Below are 20,731 nucleotides of genomic sequence, written 5' to 3' on the forward strand. Positions count from 1 at the left end.
TTGGTAGGTCAAAAATGATGGTAGAATATAGTATTAATGGTAAGACTCTTGGCAGTGTGGAGGATCAGAGGGATCTTGGGGTCCGAGTTCATAGGACACTCAAAGCTGCTGCGCAGGTTAACTCTGTGGTTAAGAAGGCATACGGTGCATTGGCCTTCATCAACCGTGGGATTGAGTTTAAGAGCTGAGTGGTAATGTTGCAGCTATATAGGACCCTGGTCAGATCCCACTTGGATTACTGTTCTCAGTTCTGGTCACCTCACTACAGGAAGGATGTGGAACCCATATCAAGGGTCTAGAGGAGATTTACAAGGATGTTGCCTGGATTAGGAAGCATACCTTTTGAGAATAGGTTGAGTGAACTCGGCCTTTTCTCCTTGGCGTGACGGAGGATGAGAGGTGACCTGATGGAGGTGTACAAGATGATGAGAGGCATTGATTGTGTGGATAGTTAGAACTTTTTCCCAGGGCTGAAGTGGCTAGCACGAGAGGGCACAGGTTTAAGGTGCTGGGGAGTAGGTACAGAGGAGATGTCAGGGGTAAGTTTTTTACTCAGAGAGTGGTGAGTGCGTGGAGTGGGCTACCGGCAACAGTGGTGGAGGCAGATTGAATAGGGTCTTTTAAGAGACTGTTGGATAGGTACATGGAGCTTAGATAAATAGAGGGCTATGTGTAACCCTACGTAATTTCTAGGGTAAGAACATGTTCGGCACAGCTTTGTAGCGGAGCGGCCTGTGGAAAGCGGCCAGTGTGTGAGTGGGCCAGTGAAGGAGTGGAGCTTTGAGGCTTTGACTCGAGGGGCTTCAACGAGAAGAGGCGGAGGACAAGCTTCCTCGCAGTTCGTCTTTACAATGCCTCCTGAGACGGTGATGTGCCTCTCATGTGAAATGTGGCAGTCTTGGGGGAATGCTCCTCTCCCGCAGAGTCACATCTGCCAGAAGTTCATGCGGCTGGGCGATCTGGAAGACCGTGTAAGGTATCTGGAGCAGCAGCTGGATGACCTTCGACTCATAAGGGAGAATGAGGCAGTCATAGATGAGACCTACAGGGAGGTAGTCACACCTAGGCTGTCGGAAGCAGGTTGTTGGGTGACAGTCAGAGGGGGAAAGCGAAGGTGAGCAGACAGGTAGTGCAGAGCACCCCTGTAGCCATTCCCCTGAATAATAAGTCAACAGTCCTGGATACTGTTGGCAGGGACGACCGACCAGGTGTGAGCCACGGTGGCAGGGCCTCTGTCACTCAGTCTGACCCGGTGGTGCAGAAGGGTGGGACGGAGAAGAGGAGAGCTGTCGTCATTGGAGACTCTATAGTCAGGGGAGCAGACAGGAGATTTTGTGGACGTGAGAAGGACACCCACATGGTTTGTTGCCTCCCGGGTGCCAGGGTCCGGGATGTCTCTGACCGGGTGAACGATATCCTGGTACGAGAGGGAAAGCAGCCAGAAGTCGTGATACATGTTGGTACCAATGACATAGGCAGGAAGAGGGATGAGGTCCTGAAGTGTGAGTTTCAGGAACTAGGCAGAAGGCTGAAGAACAGGACCTCAAGAGTGGCGTCCTCAGGATTGCTGCCAGTGCTACCTGACAGTGATGGTAAGAATTGGAGGAGAGGGCAGTTGAATGCGCGGCTGAGGAGTTGGTGCAGGGAGCAGGGTTTTAGATTTCTTGGATCATTGGGATTTCTTCTGGGGAGGGTGAGACCTGTACAGATTGGATGGGTTGCACCTGAACTCGAGGGGGAGGAATATCCTTGCAGGTAGGTTTGCTAGCATGGTTTGGGAGGGTTTAAACTAATTTGCGAAGGGGATGGGACCCGGAGCGATAGGGCAGTGAGAGAAGTGCATGGAGTAAAGCCAGATCTAACATACAGAGAGGCTTTGAGGAAAGAGAAGCAGAATAAACGGTGTAAAGACAGTAAGGTAGAAGGGCTGAAATGTGTGTGTACCTCAATGCAAGAAGCATCAGGAACAAAGGTGATGAACTGAGAGCTTGGATACATACATGGAATTATGATGTAGTGGCCATTACAGAGACTTGGCTGGCACCAGAGCAGGAATGGATTCTCAATATTCCTGGATTTCAGTGCTTCAAAAGGGATAGAGAGGGGGGAAAAGGGGAGGAGGGGTGGCATTACTGGTCAGGGATACTATTACAGCTACAGAAAGGGTGGGTAATGTAGCAGGATCCTCTTTTGAGTCAGTATGGGTGGAAGTCAGGAACAGGAAGGGAGCAGTTACTCTATTGGGAGTATTCTATAGGCCCCCTGGTAGCAGCAGAGATGCAGAGGAGCAGATTGGGAGGCAGATTTAGGAAAGTGTCAAAAATAACAGGATTGTTATCATGGGTGACTTTAATTTCCCTAATATTGATTGGCACCTGATTAGTTCCAAGGGTTTAGATGGGGCAGAGTTTGTTAAGTTTGTCCAGGACGGATTCCTGTCACAGTATGTGGACAGGCCGAACAGGGGGAATGCCATACTAGATCTAGTACTAGGTAATGAACCGGGTCAGGTCACAGATCTCTCAGTGGGTGAGCATCTGGGGGACAGTGACCACCGCTTCCTGGCCTTTAGCATTATCATGGAAAAGGATACAATCAGAGAGGACAGGAACATTTTTAATTGGGGAAAGGCAAATTATGAGGCTATAAGGCTAGAACTTGCGAGTGTGAATTGGGATGATGTTTTTGCAGAGAAATGTACTATGGACATGTGGTGGATGTTTAGAGATCTCTTGCGGGATGTAAGGGATAAATTTGTCCCGGTGAGGAAGATAAAGAATGGTAGGGTGCAGGAACCATGGGTGACAAGTGAGGTGGAAAATCTAGTCAGGTGGAAGAAGGCAGCATACATGAGGCTTAGGAAGCAAGGATCAGATAGGTCTATTGAGGAATATAGGGAAGCAAGAAAGGAGCTTAAGAGGAGCTGAGAAGAGCAAGAAGGGGGCATGAGAAGGCCTTAGCGAGTAGGGTAAAGGAAAACCCCAAGGCATTCTTCAATTATGTGAAGAACAAAAGGATGACAGGAATGAAGGTAGGACCGATTAGAGATAAAGGTGGGAAGATGTGCCTGGAGGCTGTGGAAGTGAGTGAGGACCTCAATGAATACTTCTCTTCGGTATTCACCAATGAGAGGGAACTTGATGATGGTGAGGACAATATGAGTAAGGTTGATGTTTTGGAGCATGTTGATATTAAGGGAGAGGAGGTGTTGGAGTTGTTAAAATGCATTAGGACAGATAAGTCCCTGGGGCCTGACGGAATATTCCCCAGGCTGCTCCACGAGGCGAGGGAAGAGATTGCTGAGTCTCTGGCTAGGATCTTTATGTCCTCGTTGTCCATGGGAATGGTACCGGAGGATTGGAGGGAGGCAAATGTTGTTCCCTTGTTCAAAAAAGGTAGTAGGGATAGTCTGGGTAATTATAGACCAGTGAGCCTTACATCTGTGGTGGGAAAGCTGTTGGAAAAGATTCTTAGAGATAGGATCTGTGGGCATTTAGAGAATCGTGGTCTGATCAGGGACAGTCAGCATGGCTTTGTGAAGGGCAGATCGTGTCTAACAAGCCTGATAGAGTACTTTGAGGAGGTGACCAGGCATATAGATGAGGGTAGTGCAGTGGATGTGATCTATATGGATTTTAGTAAGGCATTTGATAAGGTTCCACACGGTAGGCTTATTCAGAAAGTCAGAAGGCATGGGATCCAGGGAAGTTTGGCCAGGTGGATTCAGAATTGGCTTGCCTGCAGAAGGCAGAGGGTGGTGGTGGAGGGAGTACATTCAGATTGGAGGATTGTGACTAGTGGTGTCCCACAAGGATTTGTTCTGGGACCTCTTCTTTTCGTGATTTTTATTAACGACCTGGATGTAGGGGTAGAAGGACGTGTTGGCAAGTTTGCAGATGACACAAAGGTTGGTGGTGTTGTAGATAGTGTAGAGGATTGTTGAAGATTGCAGAGAGACATTGATAGGATGCAGACGTGGGCTGAGAAGTGGCAGATGGAGTTCAACCCAGAGAAGTGTGAGGTGGTACACTTTGGAAGGACAAACTCCAAGGCAGAGTACAAAGTAAATGGCAGGATACTTGGTAGTGTGGAGGAGCAGAGGGATCTGGGGGTACATGTCCACAGATCCCTGAAAGTTGCCTCACAGGTGGATAGGATAGTTAAGAAAGCTTATGGGGTGTTAGCCTTCATAAGTCGAGGGATAGAGTTTAAGAGTCGCGGTGTAATGATGCAGCTCTATAAAACTGTGGTTAGGCCACACTTGGAGTACTGTGTCCAGTTCTGATCGCCTCACTATAGGAAGGATGTGGAAGCATTGGAAAGGGTACAGAGGAGATTTACCAGGATGCTGCCTGGTTTAGAGAGTATGCATTATGATCAGAGATTAGGGGAGCTAGGGCTTTACTCTTTGGAGAGAAGGAGGATGAGAGGAGCCATGATAGAGCTGTACAAGATAATAAGAGGAATAGATAGAGTGGATAGCCAGCGCCTCTTCCCCAGGGCACCACTGCTCAATAGAAGAGGACATGGCTTTAAGGTAAGGGGTGGGAAGTTCAAGGGGGATATTAGAGGAAGGTTTTTCACTCAGAGAGTGGTTGGTGCGTGGAATGCACTGCCTGAGTCAGTGGTGGAGGCAGATACACTAGTGAAGTTTAAGAGACTACTAGACAGCTATATGGAGGAATTTAATTTGGGTTATATGGGAGGCAGGGTTTGAGGGTCGGAACAACATTGTGGGCCGAAGGGCCTGTACTGTGCCGTAGTATTCTATGTTCTGTGTATCATCTTGAATTTGTTGGTCTTTTATGATGTATTTTTGATTATTTTTGTGTTAACCAGCTGGTCCTGTATTGCCAGAAAACCCTGTTTCTGGGTAGAGATCTCCAACTCTAAGCCAGGTGTTCCATGCTTCTTTGTCAACATTTCGTCTGCTCAGATCATGGGGATCTCTTCCATTAGTTAACATTTTCTTCAATAGTGATAATTTGTTTATTTTTCTGGGTTGTGCTCTTGTACTGCTTATCAGAATTGCATATCCTTGTGTGGAGTACTGAATTCTGTTTTTGTTGATGAAAATATATCCTTAAAAGTTTTACTTTTTTTTTCTCTAATTTTGTATTTGTACTTTTTTTTTAGTTTTGCACATTGGTTGTTGTCCATCCTGTTGGGTGCAATTTTTCATTGATTCTATTGTGTTTCTTGTAGTTACTGTGATTGCCCGCAAAAAAATGAATCTGAGGGTTATATATTGTGACATATATGTACTTAATTTACTTTGAACTTTGAGTATAGAATATTTTCAGGGGAAAGGAGAAGAGCCAGAGTTCACATTGCATATCATTACTAATGTCTTCAGTAGAAAATGGGATGAGGCCCGTCCTCCTGTCTCTTGGCCCCTGACCCACTGCCCCACTCATCCCACTACGTGTCTGTCTGCTTCACTGATGTTGGCTTTGATGAGAAACCCGTTAACCTTGTCCACATCGGCAGCCCTTTGGGACAACTTCTGTTACTATGGACATGTGATGTTGTTCTAGGTTTTAATGTCTTTACCATAGAAACTGTGGGGTGCTGGTGTTTGTGCTTATCCAAGAAACATGAAGAACTGTGAAGATTGACATTAGTTCTCTCCTCCTTATTCCTCCGCAGGATCTTATTGACTCCGATGAGTTGCTGGATGAAAATGATTTGAAGAAGCCCGACCCAGCCTCACTCCGAATTATGAGCTGTGGAGACAACAAGAAAAAGAAGCGGGCCTGTAAAAACTGGTCAGTGTTCAGCTCACACCCAGAACCCTGCAGTGCTACAGAGACCATATGAACTGTCTGCCTGGTAGTCTGTGATACCAGCTAATTGGACCCCTGCCCAGAACCTCCCTGCTGCCATTTCTACTTGATGTACACTGCACCTTCTGGTTTTCATTTTCACGTACCTACCTCTCCAACCCAATCTGCTCTTCCTGCCTCCTCAGAAACTGTCCCTATTTAATCTTTACCCTCACCCACAGGAAGCTCATCTTCCCCCATTGCTCTTGTACTCCCTGTTTGATGGCCAAGGAATTGACACCTATTAGCCTTTAACAATGTCCCAACTTACCTGCACTGCCACTGCCCAGCCCTATGTTTTTTCACATCCTCTACCCCCAGCCGCTATCTCACTTCCACCACATCATTGTAAAACCCTAACTCTTGACACACCTGCTCATGAAATGCACCTCTACCCATAATTGTGCCTCACTCCCCTCTCCCTTATTACCTTCTCTCTCCTCGTCTCTGCCCTCTTACCCCCGAAGCTCTCAGCTTTATATGTTTCTGTGGACAAGTGCGGGTCTGTAGGATGATATGTTGCCTCACTGGTGCCAGGGATGTGGATACTATAGAGCCGGTACAGAACATTCTGAAGAAGAGGAATTCCTACAGAGTGAATTAAGGATGTTGGGTAGAAGGTTAAAGAGTGCGACTTTGGGATCATACTCTCAGAATTATTCCCTGAACCATATGGTAATTAGGAGGATAGGACAGATTGACACATACTTCTCTGGTACAAGAAGGAGGACTTCAGATACGTGCATCAGTAGATTCACTTCTTGGGTAGCCACAAAGACTGGTTGCACCTAAACAGGAGGACAGCCAATATGTTCATGTTACTTGGGAGAGCTTAAGCTGATTTGGTAGGTGGGTGGGAAGCATTATAACAGGAGGCAAGATTGATGCGAATATAGAGGGGAAATCCTGTGATCAAAATTGCAGGTAAGAAGAGCATGCAGAGCGAGTCGGCTCTGTAGCATTTATGAACAATCTCATGGGTAAGTCTAATGAGCTTGGATCAGCACTTTGGTTTATGATGTTATTGTAATCATGGTAGAGAGAACGGCATTGACTAGCATCTCAATGTTTCAGGCTTTAGAAGTTTCTAAAGTGACAAGGGGAGTCACTCATTTGATTAGAAAGAACATAATAACAAGTCTTGTGATATTCTGGAGGGATTGTCCAACAAGTCCATAAAGGTAGAATTTAGGTATACTGTAAGAGAAAGTGCAGTCAGTTTACTCTCGGCCTCCCAATAGTCATTGGGAGATAGAATATAAAAAACAGAGGATGTGCTCTTCAGCTCCGACATTAAACCAATTACTTCTAGGACTGCCTTTCAGATTGGAAGTCTGTGACCAGTGGTGTACCACGGGGATTTGCGGCAATTCTGGATTCTGTGTTGTGTAATGAGGAAGATGATTCGGGAGCTTAAGGTGAAGGAACCCTGAAGAGACAGTGGTCATAATATAATGTAATTCACCCTGTAGTTTGAGGGAACTGCAATTTGGTGTAACACTATTAGAGTTAAGTAAAGTTAACTGTAGACTCATGAGGGAGGAGCTAGACAGTTGATTGAAAGTGGACTATAGCAGGAAAGATGCTGAAGCAGCAGTGGCAGGGATTTCTGAAGAGACAGCGAAATTTCCTCGCAAGAAGCAGCACACTAAGACACCATAGCTGACAAAGACAACACAGTAGTGTAGCAGTTAACATAATGCTTTGCAGTGCCAGCAAGAAGGTTCTGGGGAAGCTGCAAGGCCTGAATTTGGATAAATCATCTGGGCTAGATAAGACTACAGCTCTGAGTTCTGAGAGAGGCACTTGAAGAGATTGTGGAGGCATTAGTAGTGATCTTTCAAGAAACACTGAAGTTCAGGGTGTGTTCCAGGGGACTAGAAAACTGCAAATATGACAGTGCTGCTTAAGGAGGGAGAGAGGTAATGTAGGATGGTCATCTTGGGTAGCATGGGCCAGTTGGGCCAAAGGGCCTATTTCTGTGCTGTATGGCTATAGATTGATGATGGATTTGGAGTGTTAAATCCATCAGTTTGTTCTGCTGTTCTGTTCTAGTGGCTTGAGTGGGTATAGTGAAGATGTTTCTATCATTGGGTCATAGAGCAACACAACACAGTTATAGGCCCCTGAGCCCAGTTAGCTCATGTCACCCAGGTGCCCAGTTTCTTGGGTTTGGCTCATATTCCTCTAATCCCTGCCCTTAACGTACCTATCCAAGTGTTTCTTATATGATGACTGCCTCAGCCATAAACTAGTGGGAAAGTCAATTAAACTGAGATGAAGAGGAATTTCTTCACTCAAGGGCGAATGCGTGGAAAATTTTTGCCTGTGAGGGTTGCGGAATCTGTTATTGGGTGTATTTAAAGCAGAAATTGAGAGGCTCTTGTTTGCTAAGGTGGTTGAAGATTGAATGGTGAAGGTGAGAAAATGGGTTTGAGAGGAAATGTCAGCTGTTATTGAATGATGACACAGTCTCAATGGGCAGAATGGCCTAGTTCTGCTCCTACGGCATATCTTGTGGTTTTAACGATTCTTGGTGGTGTTATAACTAGCAAGGAGGTTGTGTTACACTTAGTAGGATATACATCAGACAGAAAGTTAGGCAGAACATTGGCAGATGGAATTCAGTCCTGACAAATGTGAAGTGCATTTTGGAATGTCAAATATAGTCGGACATATACAGTCAATAGTTGAGCGCCAAGAGATGTTGATGAACCTACAGACAGACGATTCTAAGTCCATTGTTTCTTGAAAGTAGCAACACAGGTCAATAGAAAGGTGAAGAAAGCATATGCCTTGCATGCCTTCATAGATCAGAGCACAGGATATAAATATTGGGGCATTATGTTGCAACTTTACAAAACACTAGTTGGGCCTCACTCGAAGTTTTGTCTTCAGTTCTACTTATCACACTATGAGGAAGGTGTGACTGAGTTAGATAGAGTGCAGGGGAGATAAATAAAGATGTTCCGTGGATTGGAGGGCTGTAGTTATGGGGAGAGATTGAATGGGATGCATTTGTTTTTCCACTGGAGCGAATGAGGCTAAGGGCTGGCGTGCTAGAGGTATACATGAGAAGCTTAGACAGGGTAGATGGTCAGAATCTTTTTCCCATGGTAGTTTTAAAAAAAGAGGATATGGGTTCAGGGTAAGAGAAGGATCTGAGGGTAAGAGAAGGAGTTTTTAAAAGGAGGTTGTTGAATCAGATACAATCACCACATTTAAGTGGCATTTAGACAGTTATTTAAACAGGCAAGGCACAGAGGGATACGGACAATTGTTGTAGATGGGCCTAAAAAGTCAGCATGAACATGATGAACTTCTGTGCTGTACAACTCTGACTGTACCCTCAGCACATAGTCTTTGAATATTTGATGGCCCTTCCGTCTACCACCCCACAGGGACCCATGTTCCCACTCCCAGCATATTCTCTGTATGGTCACCGGACACGTACTGGAGCCTTCCACTATCACCCTGCTGTAGCAAGCCTTGTTAGACCAATGGTGCTTGTACACCCTGTAACTTGCTCTTTTTTTCAGCACGTGTGGCCTCGCAGAGGAATTGGGAGGGAAAGAACCCAAAAATGTGAAGAGTGTCCAGGTGAAGTCGGCGTGTGGAAGTGTGAGTTTCACTAAGTTATCTAAAGAGATGGCAGGGGCTTGAACTAGTGCCCAAGCCTTCCCTCTGAAGTATTAAGAAACGAGAATTAATCCTGCACCTAGTCTTGTTCTGTGCTTGTCCCTTCAAATACTGTAATAGACAATAGGTGCAGGAGTAGGCTATTCGGCCCTTCGAGCCAGCACCGCCATTCACTGTGACCATGGCTGATCGTCCACAATCATTATCCAGTTCCTGCCTTCTCCCCATATCCCTTGACTCTGCTATCATTGAGCTCTATCTAACTCTTTATTGAAAGCATCCAGAGAATTGGCCTCCATTGCCTTCTGAGGCAGAGCAGTCCATAGATCCACAACTCTCTGGGTGAAAAAGTTTTTCCTCAACTCCGTTCTAAATGGCCTACCCCTTATTCTCAAATTGTGGCCTCTGGTTCTGGACTCACCCATCAGCGGGACCATGTTTCCTGCCTCTAGCGTGTCCAATCCCTTAATAATCTTATATGTTTCAATCAGATCCCCTCTCATCCTTCTAAATTCCAGTGTATACAAGCTCAGTATATAAGTGTTTTCATGAAATGTCCCAGTAGAGCTACTAGGACTTGATGTTTCAATCCCTATGGTAAGTTGGCACTCTCGATGTTGGCAGTGGGCTTGGAGTGGTGACAAGGAGGGAGGGTAGGTACGTCATCGGGGTCATCAGGTGGGCACCCTCCTTCTTTGACGTTTCATTGATAAGCCCATGGGATCAACGGTGCTATCTGGCGTCCCAGATACACCCCCTCAGTTCCATACCCTCCTGTCTTCATCTTGCAGCCCAGTTGTTGTCTTTCCTTTTAATCCAGATCCAGTTGCTGCTTTCTTCTGCTGCATTTGACAAGCATTTGATTGCTTGTTGGAGGGAGTGACCCCTCACCCCCATCTTCTTCAATAGACTGGTCGTAGATGTGGCAACGAATCCCCTGCATCCCACTTCTGCAGGGAAAATCTTGGTCTTCCAGCTATTCTGGGCAGCTTCAGTTGCCAGTTCGGAGTACTTGGTCTTTTTCCTCTCATAAGCTTCTTCGACAGCATCCTCCCATGGTACTGTCAATTCCACAACATATGCCAGCTTGGCTGTTGTGGACCACAGGACCATGTCTGGCCGGAGTGTTGTAGCCGCAATGTCTGGGAGAAACACAAGCTAAATGGGTGCATCAAAAATCAGGATGGAGAAGAGGAGAATTACTCACTCGAGAACTAATCTTGGAGGGTGCAATAAGGAGAGTTGATAGAGCTGTCATGTATTTAGATTTCCAGTACCACCTGAAAGCTGGTGCACAAGATATGTGCTGAGACTACTTGGGGAAACTGTGTTAATTGTTGATGATTTATCACACAGAAGACAGGATTAATAGAGACCGAAGGGACTGCTGTCTTTAGAATTTGGAGCAATACATAATGTGAGTTAAGCAGGATCTACGGAGAAAAAGGAATAGTGATTCAGGTCAAAACCCACTCACTGAGTTCCTGCAGCAGTTTGCTTTTCATCACTGGTGGAATAAACAGGTCTTTTCCCAGCTGGTGGGAGTGACAATTCATGGCCCCCCATTATTTGCTGTTTCATACACATTTCTTGTTGGAAATATCCTGTCCACGTCCACTCTATTTAGGCTTTTCAATATTTAATAGGTTTTAATGGGATCTCCTCTTCAATCTTTAAACTCCACTGACTACAAGCCCAGAGACATCAAACACTATTCATACGTTAACCCTTTCATTCCAGGAATCATTCTCATGAATGTCCTATAGACCCTCTCCAATACCACCACATCTTTTCTTAGGTAGGGGCCCAAAACTTCTTGCAATACACCGTGCAGTCTGATCAATGTCTTATAAATCCTCAGCATCACATCCTTGATCTTGTATTCTAGTCCTAAAATGAATGATAACACTGCATTTGCCTTCCTGACCACCAACTCAACCTGTAAGTTAACCTTTAGAGAATCCTGCACCAAGACTTCCAAGATCCTTTGCATCTCTGATGTTTCAATGTTCTCCCCGTTTAGAAAATGGTTCTTGCCTTTATTCCTTCTACCAAAGTGCATAACCATATACTTCCCTACACTATATTCCATCTGCCACTTCTTTTCCCATTCTTCCAATCTTTCCAAATCCTTCTACAGAATTCTTGTTTCCACAACACTACCTGCCCCTCCACCTATCATTGTATCATCTGCAAACCTGGCCACAGCCATCAATTCCACTATCCAAATTGGTGACATATAACATGAAAAGAAGCAGTTCCAATTCCTACACCTGCAGCCAAGCAAAATAGACCCCCTTTATTCCAACTCTTTGCCTTCTGCCAATCAACCAATCTTATATCCATGCTAGTATCTTTCCTGTAATTACATGGAATCTTATTTTGTTAAGCAGCATCATGTGCGGCACCTTCTCAAGGCCTTGTGAAAATCCAAGTAAATAACATCCACTGACTCGGCTTTGTCTATTCAGTTATTTCCTCAAAGAATTCCAATAGATTTGTCAGGCAAGATTCTCCCTTAAGGAAACCATGCTGGCTTTGACCCCTTGCCCATCCTCTGGGTTCCCTCCACCCCACTTGTCTTTCTTCCCGGACCTCCTGTCCCATGATCCTCTCGTATCCCCTTTGCCAATCACCTGTCCAGCTCTTGGCTCCATTCCTCCCCCTCCTGTCTTCTCCTATCATTTTGGATCTCCCCCTCCCCCTCCCACTTTCAAATCCCTTACTCACTCTTCCTTCAGTTAGTCCTGACGAAGGGTCTCAGCCCGAAACGTCGACTGTACTTCTTCCTAGAGATGCTGCCTGGCCTGCTGCGTTCACCAGCAACTTTGATGTGTGTTGCTTGAATTTCCAGCATCTGCAAAATTCCTCGTGTTTGCCCAGATCCATTGGTTAGGCCGTCTCCATTCCTCCTGTTTCCAACCAGCTCCTTTGTTTTTGCGACATTGAGGGAGAGGTTGTTTTCTTGTCAGAGAGATTACTTCTTCCCTGTAGGTCACCTCATTACTGTTTGAGATAAGGCCAATCAATATAGTGTCGGCAGTAAATTTAATTAGCAGATTAGAGCTGTCTGTGGTGATACAGTCATGGGTATATAGGGAGTAAAGGAGGGAACTCAGTACGCAGCCCTGAGGGGCTCCTGTATTGAGAGTCAGAGGGTTGGAGGTGAGGGAGCCCACTCTTACAACCTGCTGGCAATCTGACAGGAAATCCAGGATCCAGCTGCACAAGGCAGGGTCAAGGCCAAGGTCTCTGAGCTTCTTGTCGAACCTAGATGGAACTATGGTGTTGAATGCTAAACCGTAGTCCAAGAACAGCATTCTCACATAAGCATCCTTCTTCTCCAGATGTGTAAGGACGGTATGTAGAGCAATGGCTATTGCATCATCTGTCGATCAGTTGTGTTGCTAGGTGAATTGTAGGGGGTCCAGTTTGGGTGGTAGCAAGCTGCTGATGTAATCCTTTACCAGCCTCGCAAAACGTTTGCTTATTATTGAGGTGAGTGCGACAGGACGCCAGGCGTTAAGGCATGTTACCTTGGTCTTCTTTTGGTGCAGGGACAATGGTGGATAATTTGAAGCAAGGGGGCACTCTACACTGGGAGAGCTGCCCTAGTGCCTCACTGCATGTGGCTTTCTATGCATTCACCATCCACTAGGAAAGAGGAGAGCTCTAACATTGTTACTTGACTTTGCAGTGCTATCTGGGCGATGCATTTCGCTGTGCCAGTTGTCCATATATGGGGATGCCTGCATTCAAGCCTGGCGAACAAATCCTGCTGTCAAACAAGACTCTCAGTGATGCCTGATGTGTTCAAAGAAGGCTTTGATGGACTGGTTGCTGTATGTCTACCCATCAGGGTGAATCTGTTCCATCCATCAGAACTGTCAAGTTTTGTTCTCACCTCAACCAAATCAGTGAAGCTTTGGACTTGATGCAGTCAGACAGAAATTGTTATCTCACTACAAGTAGATTAGGTTTATTGTGATCTTAATTCGGGGGGTTTATTGGGGTGGGGAAATAAATGCCTTATTGTTCTTCTACTGGAGGAGAGAATGTGAATTCCTTGCTAGTTCCACCACTTGTCTCCCATGACAAAGGAATCAGCATGATGCTTCTTCAATTTAGGTTTAAAGATTAGCTTTATTTGTCTCATGTACATTGAAAAATACAGTGAAGTGTGTCAATGACCAACATAGTCGGGAGATTGTGCTGGGAAGCCAGCAAATGTTGCCTGACTTCCAACGATAACATGGCATGCTGGCAACTCAGTAATTTTAACCAGATGTCTTTGGGAACATGGGAGAAAACTGGCCCACCTGAAGGAAACACACGCAGTCACAGGGAGAATGTACAGACTCCTTATAGACAGTGTGGGAATTGAACTCAGATCTCGCAGTTGATGCTGTAATAGCATTATGCTAACTTCTATGCTACTCTACTACCCCGTGCCTCCTGGTCCACGTCATGATTTTCCCCAAAGTATTTGCCATGAATATGCTCAGCACTTTGTTCACCATGTATGCTACTGAGAACTTAACAGCTTCACTTTTGCCTGATCTTCCACTCTGAAGGATCCGAGTCTGATCGCTGCACCCCCCCCATCCCAATAACAACAGCTACACTGGCACAACAGCTCTTGAAATGCGTGAAACAATCACCACACTTTGTTTTGAAGGGAGAATTTGTACAGACAGGGTTGGAGGGATTCAGTCACACCTCTCGATTCTTGCAACGTGTACAACACACACAAAATGCTGGAGGAACTCAGCAGGCCAGGTATCACCTATGGGGAAAAAAATAGAGTCGACGTTTTGGGCGGAAACTGTTGGGCAGGACTGGAGAAAAAATGGGTGGCCACTGGGGGACCCTTCTTGTTCTGGCAGACGGAGCGTAGATGCTCGGCGAAGCGGTCTTCCAGTCTATATTGGGTGTCACCGATATACAACAGGCCACACTGGGAGCACCAAACACAGTAAATGACCCCAACAGACTCACAGGTGAAGAGTTGCCTCACCTGGAAGCACTGTTTGGGACCCTGAATGGTCGTGAGGTAGTGAGGGAGGAGGTGCAGGGGCAGGTGTAGCACTTAATTTTGTCTGTGACTTGCAACTTGTAGTTGGTTTGGCACAGGAACAAGATGGAACTAGAATAAGAATTCTATGACTGCTTCGGTCAAGTATCTCCCAACCTTTGGAAGTGTGGGCTCTAGACTTTGGCCAATCACAAAGGCCTAGCTTAAACACTGGCTCGCATTTAACAACTACTGCACAACTTCCTCACAATTGACATAATTCCAACCCCTTAAGTGCTAGCTCAAGACCAGCAGGAATTAGAATGAAGATGACCCTCAGTTTTTGTTTCACATTAAACACAATGTTAAGCCAGGAGACCAGAAACACTTCTCGTTTAGCTTCGCCAACAAGAAGGACGTGGAGAATAGTGAAGGGGCATCTTGATGGGCTGGAACAAGTCTGAGAAGGTTTCGGAACATATAATGGTGGAGAAAGCCTGCCCAGTGTCGGGTGAAATCTGTCCCAGAATACTATGATAATGATAGCTGGGGCCCTGATGAGATGTTTGCATCTTTTATAGCCAGAAGTGAGGGAGCAGCAGACTGAAGGGCAAGCTTTATTTAAGAAGGATAGCAGGAATAATTCAGGTTGGATTATTACAGAAGAAAGTACTAAGGGACAGGCGTTAAGTACATTTGGAAAGAGGACTGATCAGGGTTAGTGTGGCTTTGTGCATGAGAAATCCTGTCTCACTTATATGGGGTGGCAGAGTGGAGATACGTTTCTACCAAACACATTCCTTCCCTCCACTAGCCAGCAGGTCACCGTTGGGCAAAGTATAGCATCTGCTTAGCTGCGCTGTCCTCTCTACCCCCCACTACTGAGCAGGGTCATGTGAAGCTGTGGGAGTGGGTGGTGGATGGTCATATTAGTAGCTGGTGCATATCAAAAGTCTTGGTTGTGCAACCAGTTACACCAGGCAGACAATCTCTGAAGAGTATTGATAATGCCTGGGGCCATCTGTCTTATAAAGGTACTGTCGAGAAGAAGGTAATGGCAAACAACTTCTGTACAAAAATTTGCTAAGAACAATCATGGTCATGGAAAGATCATGCTCACCTCTGTCATATGACATTGCACATAACAAACAAACAACATTGAAGACAGTATGGTAAATATGTGGAATTCAGCAAGGTCCGGCATGTTCAGCTCATCCAGAAGGTTAAGGCACGCAAGATCTAAGGTGAGCCAGCAAATTGGATCTAGAATTAGCTTAGTGATGAGAGGCAGAGTATATTGGAAGGATGCCGTCCTGTCTGGAAATCTGTGAGAAATGGTACCTCACCAGGATCGATGCTGAGACTCTTGTTTGGAAATAAAACATGGAAATTAATGGTGTGAGTGTGAGGAAGCTACAGCTAGATATCAATCAGCTGGGCAGAGCATTGATGCATATCTTTGCGGGCAGATTTGCTAGAGTTGTTCAAGAGTGATTAAATTAATTTGGCAGGGGGATGGGAACTGGAGTGTTAGTGCTGAGGATGAGGTAGTTGGTTTACAAACTGCTAGCAAGGAGAGGCTGATGATTGGGCGAAATTGCAGTCAACAGGATGAGTTGCAATGTAGAAGGCAGACAAAATCAAAGAGTGAATACAGGACAAAATGTGCGGTGTATGGAATAAGATTGTTAAACTTGTAGCACAGTTACAGATGGGCATCTATAATGTGGCATTGAACTGTGGCTGAAAGATAGCAGGGAGGTTAAGGTCCAAGGATACACATTTGTATAGAAATGACAGGCAGTTAGGCAGAGGGGGTGGTGTGTCTTTTAGAATGGAGATGAAGAGTATCTTTAGTCAGAGAGTGGTGAATCCGTGGAATTCTTTGCCACCAATGGCTGTAGATGCCAAATCACTTGATTGGAATATGGTGCAGATGCAGTAGGAGCATTCCTGCATAAGTCCAGTGAGGAGCTCTAGTAACCCAGTCTCCATAAAAGAGGGGTACCGTCTAGTGAAGTGGTCTGAGTCAGACTGGTAAGGCTTTGGCTTAAGAGGGCTTCGGCGAGAACAAGTAGAGGCAAGTAAGTAGGTAAATTCATTCCTTATTTCTGATTTCCTTTTTCTTATAATAACTTGAGAGAAAAGAGGGTATGTCTACAGGGCCAGTGTTCTGTACTGTGTATCAGATGTGGGATTTCCAGGAAACTAGCAGCCTCCCCAGTGGTCACATCTGCACCAGGTGGATCGATATGTAGCTCCTTAAAGACCATGTTAGGGAACTGGAGCTGCAGCTCGATTACCTTTGGCTCATTAGGAAAAGTGAAGAGGTGATAGAGGTACAGGGTGGTAGGCACTTCAAGGCGATAAATGGGTGACTTTCAGGAGAGGGAAGGGAGAACATCAGATAAAGGAGAGCACCTCTGTGGCTGTCCCCTTCAACAATAAGTACTCCATTTTGAATACTGTTTGTTGAGGGGGGTGGTGTGATCTACCTGGGGGAAGCAACAGTGGCTGTGCTCGGGCACTGAGTCTGGCCCTGTTACTCAGAAGGGTAGGAAACTGAAGAGGATGGCAGCACTAATAGGGGACTCTATAGAGGGACAAATGGGTGATTCTGTGGATGTGATAAAGAAACACGGATGGTGGTTTGCCTCCCAGGTGCCAGGGTCTGCAATGTTATCCAGAAGACGGAGCGTGAGTAACCAGAAGTCGTGGTACATATTGGTACCAACAGCAGAGGTAGAAAAAGGGAGGACATCCTGAAAACAGAGTACAGGAAGTTAGGAAGAAAGCTGAGGAGCAGGATCTCATGAGTAGTAATCTCAGAAATGTTCTCTATGCCACGTGATAGTGAGGAGAGGACGAGGTGGCAGATAAGTGTATGGCTGAACAATTGGAGCAGGGGGTAGGGATTCAGATTTCTGGATAATTGGGACCTCTTCTGGGGCAGGTGTGATCTGTACAAAAGGGATAGGTTGCACTTAAATTCGAGGGGGGCCAATATTCTTGTGGGCAGCTTTACAAGGGCTGTTGAGAGTGGTTTAAACTAATATTGCAGGGGACACATGCAAAACGCTGGAGGAACTCAGCAGGCCAGGCAGCATCTATAGAAAAGAGACTGCTAAGGGTCTTGGCCTGAAACGTTGACTGTGCTTTCCATTGATACTGCCTGGCCTACTGAGTTCCTCCAGCATTTTGTGTGTGTTGCTTGGATTTCCAGCATCTGCAGATTTTCCCTTGTTTGTAATATGGCAGGGGGATAGGAGCCAGTAGGGGGACAGAGCTCGGGATGAGCCAGCAGGTTTGCAAATAGATCAGAATCAGAACCAGGTTTATTATCACCAGCATGTGACGTGAAGTTTGTTAACTTAGCAGCAGCAGTTCAATACAATACATATTCTAGTAGAGAGAGAAAAAAAAATAAAACATAATAAATAAACAAGTAAATCAATTACATATATTGAATAGATTATTTTAAAATGCAAAAACAGAAATAACTGTATATTAAAAAAGTGAGGTAGTGCCCAAAGCTTCAAAGTCCATTTAGGAATCGGATGGCAGAGGGGAAGAAGCTGTTCCTGAATCGCTGAGTGTGTGCCTTCAGGATTCTGTATCTCCTACCTGATGGTAACAGTGAGAAAAGGGCATGCCCTGGGTGCTAGAGGTCTTTAATAATGGATACTGCCTTTCTGAGACACTGCTCCCTAAAGATGTCCTGGGTACTTTGTAGGCTAGTGCCCAAGATGGAGCTGACTAGATTTACAACCTTCTGTAGCTTCTCTCGGTCCTGTGCAGTAGCCCCTCCATACCAGATGGTAATGCAGCCTGTCAGAATGCTCTCCACTGTACAATTATAGAAGTTTTTGAGTGTATTTGTTGACATGCCAAATCGCTTCAAACTCCTAATAAAGTATAGCCACTGTCTTGCCTTCTTTATGACTACAGTAATGTGTTGGGACCAGGTTAGATCCTCAGAGATCTTGACTCCCAAGAACTTGAAGCTGCTCACTCTCTCCACTTCTGATCCCTCTATGAGGATTGGTGTGTGTTCCTTCATCTTCCCTTCCTGAAGTCCACAATCAGCTCTTGCGTCTTACTGACGTTGAGTGCCAGGTTGTTGCTGCGCACCATTCCACAGGCATATCTCACTCCTGTATGCCCTCTTGTCACCACCTGAGATTCTACCTACAATGGTTGTATTGTCAGCAAATTTATAGGTGGTATTTGAGCTATGCCTTGCCACACAGTGATGTGTATACAGAAAGTAGAGCGGTGGGCTAAGCACACACCCCTGAGCTGTTCCAGTGTTGATCGTCAGCAAGGAGGAAATGTTATCACCAATCCACACAGATTGTGGTCTTCCGGTTAGGAAGCCGAGGATCCAATTGCAGAGGGAGGTACAGAGGCCCAGGTTCTGCAACTTCTCAATCAGGATTGTGGGAATGGTGGTATTAAATGCTGAGCTATAGTCGCTGAACAGCATCCTGACGTAGGTGTTTGTGTAACATGAATGCTACATTCATGGAAGGACAAACCAATGATTGGGTACAAATGCAGACAGAGCAAATAGTCAAATTGTACCACAGAGGCAAAATTCAAAAAGACGAGGAATGTAAGACTGGAGGTGCTGTATTTAAATGTGCGTAGCATTCACAATGAGGTGGATGAACTCGTACAATTAGAGATTGGTATGTATCAATGAGTGGTGACTGAAAGAAGGCCACAGTTGGGAGCTTAACATCAAAGGACATTCTTTTTATCGAAAGGAAATGCAGGAAGGCATAAGTGGTGGTGTGGCTGTATTGGTAAGAGATGGAATTACTTATTTAGAAAGAGGTGACACATGGTTGGAGAATGTGGAATCTTTGTGGATGGAGTTAAGAAACTGATAGAGGCAGAGGAATGAAAGGTGGGGGGTAGCATTGCTAGTCAGGGAAAATGTTACAGTAGTGCTCAGGCAGGACAGATTAGAGGGCTTGTCTACTGAGTCCTTGTGGGTGGAGCTGAGAAACAGGAAAGGTATGGCCACATTAGTGGGATTGTATTACAGACCACCAAGTAGTCGGCGAGAATTGGAGGAGCAGATCTGCAGAGAGATAGCAGGCAACTGCAGGAAACATAAAGTTGTGGTGGTGGGGGATTTTAATTTTCCACATATTGATTGGGACTCTCATGCTGTTGGGGGTCTGGATGGGTTAGAGTTTGTAAAATGTGTTCAGGGAAGTTTTCTAAATCAATATATAGAGGCACCAACTAGAGGGGATGCGATATTAGATCTCCTAATAGGAAATGAGTTAGGACAAGTGCTGGATGTGTGTATAAGGGAGCACTTTGGTTCCAGTGATCATAACACCATTAGTTTCAACTTGGTCATGGATAAAGGTAGACCTGGTCCTAGGGTTGAGGTTCTGAACTGGAAGAAAGCCAAATTTGAAGAAATGAGAAAGGATCTAAAAAGCGTGGACTGGGACAGATTGTTCTCTGGCAAGGATGTGATCGGTAAGTGGGAGGCCTTCAAAGGAGAAATTTTGAGAGTGCAGGGCTTGTACGTTCCTGTCAGGATTAAAGGCAAAGTGAATAGGAATAAGGAACCTTGGTTCTCAGGGGATATTGAAACTCTGATAAAGAAGAAGAGAGAGTTGTATGACATGTATAGGAAACCGGGAGTAAATAAGGTGCTTGAGGAGTATAAAAAGTGTAAGAAAATACATAAAAAGGAAATCAGGAGGGCTAAAAGAAGACATGAGGTTGCCTTGGCGGTCAAAGTGAAGGATAATCCAAAGAGTTTTTACAGGTATATTAAGAGTAAAAGGATTGTAAGGGATAAAATTGGTCCTTTTGAAGATCAGAGTGGTCAGCTATGTGCAGAACCAAAAGAAATGGGGGAGATCTTAAATGGGTTTTTTGCATCTGTATTTACTAAGGAAACTGGCATGAATTCTATGGAATTATGGGAAACAAGTAGTGAGATCATGGAAACTGTACAGATTGAAAAGGAGGAGGTGCTTGCTATCTTGAAGCAAATTAAAGTGGATAAATCCCCAGGACCTGACAGGGTATGCCCTTGGACCTTGAAGGAGACTAGTGTTGAAATTGCAGGGGCCCTGGCAAATATATTTAAAATGTCGGTGTTTACGGGTGAGGTGCCGGAGGATTGGAGAATGGCTCATGTTGTTCCATTGTTTAAAAAAGGATCGAAAAGTAATCGGGAAATTATAGGCCGGTAAGTTTGATGTCGGTAGTGAGTAAG

At 45.3% G+C, this 20,731-nt stretch overlaps 1 protein-coding gene across 3 annotated transcripts in view; it reads left to right on the forward strand.

The window, feature by feature from the left end:
* Window positions 1–13,507, forward strand: part of ciapin1 (cytokine induced apoptosis inhibitor 1) — a 46,644-nt gene extending 33,137 nt beyond the window's left edge. For all 3 annotated transcript variants that reach the window (XM_072279235.1, XM_072279236.1, XM_072279237.1), the window contains exons 7-9: window positions 5,650–5,768; window positions 9,365–9,446; window positions 13,162–13,507. In XM_072279235.1, the coding sequence (XP_072135336.1) occupies window positions 5,650–5,768; window positions 9,365–9,446; window positions 13,162–13,272 (312 nt within the window). In that variant the 3' untranslated portion in view covers window positions 13,273–13,507. The remainder of the gene's footprint in view (window positions 1–5,649; window positions 5,769–9,364; window positions 9,447–13,161) is intronic.
* The last annotated feature ends 7,224 nt before the right edge of the window (window positions 13,508–20,731 follow it).

This window comes from Mobula birostris, chromosome 15 (assembly GCF_030028105.1).
Source record: "Mobula birostris isolate sMobBir1 chromosome 15, sMobBir1.hap1, whole genome shotgun sequence".
NCBI lineage: Eukaryota > Metazoa > Chordata > Chondrichthyes > Myliobatiformes > Myliobatidae > Mobula > Mobula birostris.